The sequence below is a fragment of the Pterocles gutturalis genome, unplaced genomic scaffold, assembly GCF_000699245.1.
Source record: "Pterocles gutturalis isolate BGI_N339 unplaced genomic scaffold, ASM69924v1 scaffold685, whole genome shotgun sequence".
Lineage (NCBI taxonomy): Eukaryota > Metazoa > Chordata > Aves > Pterocliformes > Pteroclidae > Pterocles > Pterocles gutturalis.
The window spans coordinates 31,574-41,561 of NW_010140383.1; the positions used below are offsets into that span (position 1 = coordinate 31,574).

Genomic DNA, 9,988 nt, shown 5'->3' on the forward strand with positions numbered 1-9,988 from the left:
AACACTCTTACTCCATAACTGCTACAGTCCCCTTTTCTCTCCCAGAAACTCTAGATTTAACACAGCTAATCAACTTCAAAGCTTTTCACACTCGTGTCATCTCCATTTCCCTCATTATTCCTAGCTTTGTATTTGTCCACATCCCAGTTTGCATACACCCATCTTAGACTGTGACCATCTGCAAGAGACCGGGACTATGGAAACATAACCCAGTCACCCCACTGTCCCACACCAGTCTGCAAGAGGATTCCTTCAGCAAATTATACTGTTAGTAAAAAGGTTTTATAAAAAGGATGAGGAGCCTAATTAACTCACCTAAGAAACCTGTGGCCTCTTCCTATTGATACATATTCCCTCCACCAAAGAAAAGTGCCAAAGGCCACCTTAAATTGCTGAATGCAGAGGTGACAGTGGCACTGACCACAGTGCTCTCCTCTGTGGAGCGCAGAACCAGGGCAGGTCTGCTGTTACCTCAGGTCTACCCCTTCCTTCCCCAAGCACCTTCCTCTGCAACATGAGCTGTTTCCCAAGAGGTGCTGGGCTCTTCTTCACTAATGCTTCTCCAAAGATTGACCAGGCAGACTGCCTCATGGGGAAACTCGCTCTCTGCATATCGCTTCCCCCAAACTCTAGTTCAGTCGCAGCAGCTTCTGAACAAGAAGAGCTCACAGCATCAATAACAGCGAACAACTGACCCAAAATTATTTTGCCTCACTAACCCCTGGCTCCATAAGGCAATAAGAAAGTAAATTAAAAAGGTGTGCATGAAACATTTTGCAAATAATTATAAACCTAACCAAATTCAGAGATAAGCTGCAGGTCTGAACTTTCAAAACTCGGACTAATTTTGAAGAACGTCTATTTTTGCATTGAGATAAGAACCTAATGCAGCAGGGAGCACTATTTAGAAACACAGCGAGCACAGCAATATTGGCAAACTGACACCACTGCATCCTTATATTGATCCTATTGCTGCATCCAGCTAAGCTTGCTGGGATCAACACTAACGATCTCACTGTTCTTAATCACAGAGCTGGAAACAAAGTACACCCAAACAGAACGGTTTGTTTCTCCCTTTCAAGAAAAACTATCAGCATTCACATCAGAAGAATTCAACAGTGAGTTCACATACACTAGCTGAAGAAGATATGGTTAAGGGGTGTTATCCTTCCCAAATCCTGCTCTGATCCCTCCTCTTCTTAAATTAGGGTTGTGCATCTCAGAGCACTCTAAAATGTTATTAAATATCCTCGTGCTTTGTTTTCAGCAAACATGAGGTAATTTGCTATCTTCATCCCACCTAGTTATATTTTACAATAAAACCAGGAACATTTAAAGTCAATTATTTAAGATGATCTCGTAGCCTGCTTAAAATGAAAGAAAATCAAAAGCAAACTGAATGGCAGATGAGTATATTTGCTGTAAAAATGCTTTTTAGTATGTTGAGCTCCCTTCGCCACCCCCTAGACATAAGACTGATTTATGACAGAACCAAGATATTCTTTCAAGCTGTCAAAACGATAAAATAAAGAGATACTGAGTGGAAAACACTGGACTGCCACAGGCTAAACTGAGTGGTAAACATTTAGCACAGAATTCCTTCTTCCTTTGGTTTGAGGAAAGCAAATGTGCCCACCTTCTTGCCTTCTCCGTATATAAGGGGAAACTTCAAGTCATCTTCCTCAATGGTTTTGTATGCCCTGTGGGGGGAGAACAAACAACATTTATAAAGCTTGCACTCAATTAGTGACCCAGTGCCCTGAAACAAACAGCTGTGATTAAAAAAAAAAAAAAAAAAATCATTATTTTTCCTAGGGACTCTCTCTTTGAACCAAGTCCTGTGTAACAGTAACAATTTTTCAGGGTAGTGCCTTTTAAAACTTACCAAAAGGAAAAGCGAACACAAGGAAATATCAAACATGCCGAGCTGCTCCTATTGCTTGCATGGAAAAAGAGGCAGACTGGAATAACATCCTAATCATGTAAAATATCATTGGCTATGGCAGCAGCTATAACATAATACAGTGTCATAAAAAAAACCCCAACCAAACAAAAAATACCCCAAACCCAGGAAGCTAACCAATGACTAGATTAACACTGTTAATGTGAAATGGTGAGCAACAGCAGGATGTGTACATAAAGTGTGAAACAGCTCTCCGATCCTGTTCTCGCCTGTTTCAGGACTGCTTAAAGCAAGACAAGCTTCACATGCTGAAGAGTCTTAGAAGGATATTTAGTGCTCATTTGACCTTGACTGCAACAGTCAAGGTTGTCAGAGATTTGACGTTTCACAGCAGCTTTCCCATGGCCAAGAGAAGTAAATGCTCATGTTCTAATTCTGTTTACTGCATGCCTGCATACTCATACCTTTTACACATCCAGCTGCTGACACTGATGAGGTGAGAAGGTGAGCAATTTTGGCAGTGAGAAATAAAATTTAAAAAAATCCCCACAAACCAGACTGTTGTCATTCTCATAAGCTGCAGAGTCCTGTGGTTTGTGTAACACATGCTCAAGCCAGGGTGCTGGGGAGCTTCTTTGCTTAGAGTACATCACCCCAGAGGGATATACTTCCCCTCATAACACAAAATTATCCCTCTCCAGCCTTCCCCTGCACATTGTCCTTCCCTCCTGGCCCACCCCGCCCAAAGCTCTTCTGGTGATACTAAAATCATTCCGTTAGCATGCAAGTCGGCACTCCCCACCAAAGTGGAAGGGAGAAGTGGGAGGAGGAAAGGTGCCGGGGCAGGTTCCCTGCCAGCCACCACCAGCCCCTGCTGCAGTGCTCTCCAGCCAGGCTGACTGCTTGAGCTCTGGGGAGTCACATTTGATCAGGTTTAAGTAATGTTAAGGCTGAGACACAAACCAGCAGGAAACTAAAACTTAAGGGTGAAATCCTGTATTGTAATTAAACTGCCCCCTGCTTCACCAAAATGTGGCATAGACCTGCAATCAGGTTTAGTCATGAGAGGAGGGGGAAGAAAAAAGGAAAAGCAACCAAAATGCAAGGACGAAACAGTAGTGGAGGACTCCACTCATGTAGTACAAAACATTAGTACGTGTGAAATCCCAAAATGGTACCAGGTAAGGTTTGCAAAACACAGTGGGTGCTTCATGGGAGACCACATATCTGGGGTATATAACCATGATACTTGGGCATTTCTGTAATAGACAATATAGAGAAGGCATTTAAATGGCATTTTGTACTCAGGATGGCTAACAGATTAGCTCTTAAACCAAAGAAAAAAAGCACAAATCACTACAAGTAGCCAGCACAGTAAAACTTCCCTGATGTTTAAATCCTGGAATAGCATTTTGTTGGGAAGGATGAGTCAGTCATGGATTTTGCTCTTGTTCCTTCCTTTGTTTTCAACAGGGAATAGCAAAACATGTCTGCCTCACTCACCAACTTGGATATCCTGCTTTGAATGTGCAGGAAGAGTTTTACCACCCCTGACAGCTCATGAACCTGTTCCAAAGCTCCCAGCTGGACCTACAGTGCTGGGAGCCCTGCTGAAACCTCCTTGAAGAGAAGTCTGAACTCCTTCCTGTTCCTTGCATACAGCCAGTTGTGCTCTGACACCAAGAAAAAGGGTATCAACTGAGTCCGTATTGGGTGTCAGAGTCAAATGGCTAATCAAACCACAAGCCTGACAAGACAATCATTCCTACTGGATTTTCAAGTTGTGGTACATAATTCTTACAAATAGCAAACAAGACTAAGTTGGTGTGACTGACTGATTTGCAACCCCCTTTTTAAAGGGAAACCCAAACCCATTCTTTACCCACAAACTATATTATCTCCAGGATAAATACAAATACTTAAGATCAAAGCCCCCACTTTACACTGTCCTGTAAGTGGCTAAAAACAGGGACCAAGTTTTCTTCCCTCCGTCCCCTCCTTCCTTACATTCTCCTGCATAGCAACTTGCACTGACTGCGCTTGAGGAAGATGGAAAAAAAGAAGGGCTGAAAGAGGCATCATTTAGGCCACTGTCCTTCAAAAGAATGGTCCCCACAACCGAGTCCAGCATCTTTTATGGAACCACCATAAGGACCATCATCCCTGTGGCCTTCAACTGTTACACAATGGTGCGAGGTTGCTGGAAGAGGCCATGCTGCAAGGGCTGAAGCTCACTTGTTTCATTAGCAGCTGGAAGGACAGCTGGCTAGCCTATGACCTAGCCATGCGACTAAGAGAGGGAGGCCCAGAGGGCTACAGTGATTTGCTTTGTGGTTTCTCCCAGCAAATCACCTCTTCGGTGTCAAGAGTCATCTCAAACACTTTTTTTTGTTGGTGTTGCTATTGCCTGAAAAATTATCACTGCTTGAAAAACAATACTAAGAACTGCAACCACAGCAGTGGGGCTGGCACAGACTCAGTGAAGAGCAACCTGAGACACTCTAGAAAAGTACCTGCGTCCTGCATTACTAGTGAAACAGAATTAATAATATATGAGCGTGTGGTTTGCTGCAAGAGAAGGATGAAGGACAGCTTTTCAGCTAGCAGCTCAGCGACTGCACTGGGGAGAAGGAAGTAAGGAAGCTATGAAGTTCACTTTAATTTATGCCCTGTGAAACCTCTTGTACTTCGTGCGTGTGTTTATTTCACACAGACCACAACCTTCTGGACTACTTAACCTGATTTTATGTAATAAAGTTACATTTATACCTTCCTGTGCTGTTGAGAGTGCAGTATATAAAGATATAATATGGCAGTAGATATATCAAACACAGACATACAGAGAACCTGAGGGGGTTGCTTGGCTTTTTTTAGTGCCAGCATGGCCTTATTCAGCCGTCTACGTAATTCAGCCTAGCTCACTGTTTTAACAAACACAAACACAGGGTTGCAACCTTTCACTCTTCCCCTCTTCCTCATCCACATCCCTGGAGGCCTCAGTGGCCACCAGGGCATGACAAGACAGGTCATAAAGACAAGGCTATGCTATTACTTGCTGCTCTGAATGAGCCTAAATCCTGTCAAGTGCTTCTGCCACATAAACCTCTACTTTTCCAAATGGAAAAACAGGGGGGTCGAGGAGGGAGTAGAAAAGGCGAGTGTGTGCCCAGCTAGATCTAGATGCTTTTTTTTTTTTTCATTTAACTTAGTTTCTTCTTTTAATTTCAAAAGAATTATGAAATGCTACTGCTGTCCAAAAATACTGAACTAAGGCTTGACATACGTACCACCCACAAAGTTACATTTGGACTCAGGATCAACATTTTGGAAAACCAGGCCAAATCGCACCGGGAGCCAAAAGAGATGTCAGAACGAAAGAACTAGGACTGACATGATGTTACTCATATGCTAACTGGAATCTGCTCTAAATACATGGTGAAAAAAATCACCAGAAGCTGCTAAATGCACAAGACAATCTATGGAATAAGTTTCCTACAGTGCTGAGGTCATTAGCAGTGCTTTAGGCACTTTACATGAAAGATTATCAAAGTTATCTGCATATTGCTGGATCAGAACTTGAAAAACTGGTCAGCTCCCAAATACAGATTTCAGAGCCAAAATCCTGGATAATTTCTTACATGTGTTATGCATTCTCTTGCCATATAATTTGTTCTTAAAATTTGCCTTCTGAAAGCACACACAAATTCACATTAAGTGTAGAAGCTGTTGATGACCAAAAAAAAAGAAACCACGTTATATTTTCTTCCACAGCAAACTGTGTAAGGTTACTGGTCATGAAAAGTATTGTGTTGGCATCCCCAGGCACTACAGATGGTGGTGAAAACACAATCTACCCTGACCTGGAAGGCTCAGTTCTGTAAATGACAGGGGAATCCAGACTCCACGCTCTGCTTTTCCGCAGAACTTGGCTTTAGGAAGTTTGTCTGTATTTCACATCTCTGCTAGTGACACCTGATAGTAAACTGAGAACTAAACCTAAGTAAGAGCAAAAAGAATTGTCTTCAAAGGGCTTGAGCTTGAAGCCTAGAGCAAAACCCAGTTGGGGCAAGCAAGCAAGAAAAAGCACTATGGCTTCAGAAATGTCTTAGCTCATACTGAAGAAGGCTTTCCTTTGAGACAGGTTTGTGGATTCAGTGTATTTCTAGCACTGCTTTGCTACCACCATCTAAAAAAACCCATACCCAGAACCATCCCCTCAAAAAAACCCAACCAACAACAAAACCACCAACCAACCTCCTGTCCCCCAAGTTCAACTTTCCTTGGTCATACCAATAGAAAACTAGATTTTAATCCCTGAGCAACATAAAACTTGACAGAACCTTTTTTCCCCCCCTCCCACACAAGGAATCAGTCGATTGAAGCTAACCCTTTGGATAACAGAGCTTAAATCCCAACCCAAGAGGAACTATTTATCTGTACTGTCTATTGAACTACAGGCATCAAACCAGTATAAGTGCATGCTTACTACCAAGAAGAAAATATGTGTAGTGCCGGTTAGGCACAGAACCACTGAAAATGATGCAATTTATGTCCCAATCCAGCCGTATTTTTTTTTTAAATGTCTCTACACATATGTGCTTCTGCAGAGTCAGAATCTCTAAATCCAGACAATGACGTCTGATACTAAGTACCCTCTGTGTAGGTTAGCTTTAATGTTCCAGTGCTTCAGTATCTTTCCCCTACTGCTCATCTGACATATAGTTTAATGAGGCAAAACTACGATAAACAAAGATAGTAAAAGCACACAAACCATAGTAAAAGATAATAAAATCACAAAAACTATACTAATGCTTGTTAAGAGAAAAGATGATGGCAAACCCAAATCAATTAAAGACGAGCAATGCATATGCGCATTTGCACAATCCAGTTTTTGGGGAAAAATCTACTCTAAACCAAGATACCGTCTCAGGGTTCCTTCCAGGTAAAGAGGAACACATACAAGTTTTAAAACATGCACTTTTCCCAGAAAATTCAGAAACCCCTTTTTCTGAACCTGAAACTTTATAATGCTTCATTCTGCAAACCTCAGTTCTGTCTACCTATCTAAAATTAAAAAAAAAAAAAAAGTATCTCAGCATGACTTGACCCGGCTGAGGCTATGTCAAATTTGTGCAGCTGGGGAAGCCAGAAAAAGCAGGACTTTGGGAAGAGACTTCACCTTACCAGGAGGAAGAGTTGGCTTTGCTTGGGTTTTCAGATTGAAGATTGCTTAATTTCAGTTTATTTTCTTTCTGATAAAACAGACTGGAAGCCTTTTGTTTGCCCCGGCATATGTGGCACCTGATCTTGTGCCAAAGCAAAGCCCAAGTGGAGATGCACAGCCATGCAGGGACAGGCCTTGGACACACTGCTTCCAGAAGGAGATACTCCAGCAGGACATGACTCAGACAAATCTCATTCTTGTCAGGCTCACTTGGCTCCAAAGAGGCCATTTAAAAAGAGTCTACCCCAGACTTAAGTCTTCTCTTTTGTTGCAGCACTATTACTTTCTTGTTTCTGCTTTCTTCTGCCCCGAAGACACTGGCTCAGCTCCTGTGGCATGTGTGCACTTGAGGAAAACAGAGCCATTCGTCACTGTCAGGAGATGTGCTGTATGCAGCAGGTCAGCTCTCACCTCCCGCTGCTCCTGCAGCGAGGGCTGCAAATCTTGAAAAGATGCATAACATGCACATTGCAAACACCCATTCATCATTGCAGAGCTGTGTCTCAGACACCTAAGCACAACCCAGCAAGCTGCTCCAGCTGCACGCACCAAAGAGGCATGTCCTGTCCTGCTTCTGTCTACCTCGCAATGAGAGATGAGAGCAAAGACAAAAAAGGCAAGGCAAGTGACTGTGGATTATGGTTTCTGCTGCAAAAATGACATCCTATCTCTCCCTTCTGCAGAAAGGCCCAGTGCTGCAAAGGTGGCCCATAATCATTAAATTATGAAAATGTAAGTTGCTGGGAGGAAATTAATACCAGGCATGACTGGGGAAAAGGCTGCTTTCTTGTGAAGTAATTATGAAATTAAAATTTGATCTCTCCCTGGCGATTGTACAAAGGATACGGTTCAGGTCTCAAACACAACAATACAGCCAGGATTTCAACAGAAGCAGCACAGAAGGTTTCACTAGACAAAAAAAGCTCAATTAAAAGAGCTGGGGGGGGAGAGAAGGATGACTTTTTGTAAATTACATGAATTTGGCTAAAAGGCACAATCAAGCAGGTTACAGCACAGGGTTTGCAGACTTCCAATTACTTTTTACAAGTTGGAATCAAGCTGTTAGGAAATGCAGCTTATCTGAATAAGACTAATAATGCTAAGCTAATTAGACCCACAGGCATTAGTCAGCAGATAAATTCAGGCCGAAAAGAGGGACACTGTCACTTTAAATACTGCCTTGGGATCGGTGGAAAAGCTAATGAGGAGTGTCAGTTGGGGCTGTTTTATTAGGTAGTTCTCCAGAGGATATAGCCCGAGGTTTCTGTAGCAGGGCTTCTGCGCTTGATTCAATAAATCAATTTATATTAAGGGGGGGCGCAGTGCAGGCGCCTGCTTCCATAAAACATTTCTGTGGCATTTCTCAATCTGCTCAGGCACTCCTCAGGCAGGCTACCTGAATGCGCCGTCAAAGGACATCAAGCCCAGCAATAAAGAATAAGATAGTGGCTGCATTGGCAATATTTGTTCGAATCAGCTTGCACATTACCAAGCAAAACATGTACGTTGGCTCTCACCACGGTATTCTGGATCCCCAATAAGTGATTAATGAGAGCCTGGTTTTTGTGAGCTGGAGTCTGAACCGCAGACGGCAAGGCGGGCTGCACAATGAAAGCGCAAGGCATCCATCCCAAACAAAACGGCTTGAAAAGTGAAGTTGCTTTTTTAATCAGATGCTCAGAGGCTGAAAGACATTCCCTGTTGGAAAGAAAAAGGCGAGCGCAGAGCAGGTTGGCAGCTTTCCAGGCAGTGGACAATATTGACTCTAGAATAAAATGGGTTTTTGCTTAGTGCTTGCCCCAGGGCAGCAGCCTCCCTCCTTTGGAATAAATCATGCGGGTGGGCGATCCCCTGTCATGGGCTGACCCTCGGGTGGCTAACCGTGTGCCACAGCACCCCCTTGCCTGACAAAGGGACAGGGAGCAGGCAAGGGCTCCACTGCGGCCACGCACCTGGTGTGCTCCAAGGCAGCACCCCCCCATTCCCCTGCCTGGTGCCACCTCGGGCTGCAGCCCTGGACTGCTTTTGAGGGGATGCGGCTGAACTCTGCACGCTCCGGGAGGGCAAAGGAAGCTGCCAACAAGTCAGGTCAAGAAATGGACTTGTTATCTAGGACTCTTTTGCCACCCTTAAATCAAGTCAAAAAGCTACAGCTCTGATCTGAAAACAAGCATTTAAAAGAACTCTGCTTCAATGCGAGCAGCAGCAAAGGCCACCATTTGTGTTCCAAGGAGGAGCAAAAAAATGTAATTTTGAAACCACAAAAGCTGATGTCAGTTGGTAGTGCCTTCTGGATGCCTCTGGTGAAGTGCAGCGCTGTACAGCTCCTCTGGGCCCGCAGGAGGCCGAGGGGGGAACCCTGGCAGGGCCGCCATGCCAGCCAGGGACACAGTAAGTCAGAAAACCTCAAAGCAGGTTTTGGGAAGGTGTCTAGGATATAGGCAGAGCAAAGCACTTCAACATCGTTCACACTAGATTTATCAACTGAAAAAAAAACCTGACCAACCGTGTCTTAAATTTTAAACAAAAGGCAAAGAGAGAAAATACTGTGCAGTCCTTTATGAAGCAGTTATCATCAGGCCTGCTTTTCCCCCCCCATATATTTCTACCTCAGGCTAACCGCACCCCTTTTTAGTGCTGGCAGCGCTTTGCTTACGTGGCCACCGAGTCTCCCCTGATGCTTCTGGTTTTAGGACTTGTCAAAGCCACCAGAATTACCCTCTCTCCAATACAAGTTCAACTTCTGCAAGCCACAGGCCTGAAAACCCCAGCCCAGAGACCCAACCGTGAAAGACTGTCAGGAACACAGATGTCTGCCAGCAAATTACGGCTCAAGACAGCTTGGAGGCTTGGTCAGCCGG

At 43.8% G+C, this 9,988-nt stretch overlaps 1 protein-coding gene across 1 annotated transcript in view; it reads right to left on the reverse strand.

Annotated features, from left to right (window-relative positions):
- Window positions 1-9,988, reverse strand: part of PPM1H (protein phosphatase, Mg2+/Mn2+ dependent, 1H) — a gene marked incomplete at its 5' end in the record, with an annotated part of 49,519 nt that overhangs the window by 13,467 nt on the left and 26,064 nt on the right. Inside the window, one exon of the mRNA XM_010083612.1 lies at window positions 1,637-1,700. Within this exon, the coding sequence (XP_010081914.1) occupies window positions 1,637-1,700 (64 nt within the window). The remainder of the gene's footprint in view (window positions 1-1,636; window positions 1,701-9,988) is intronic.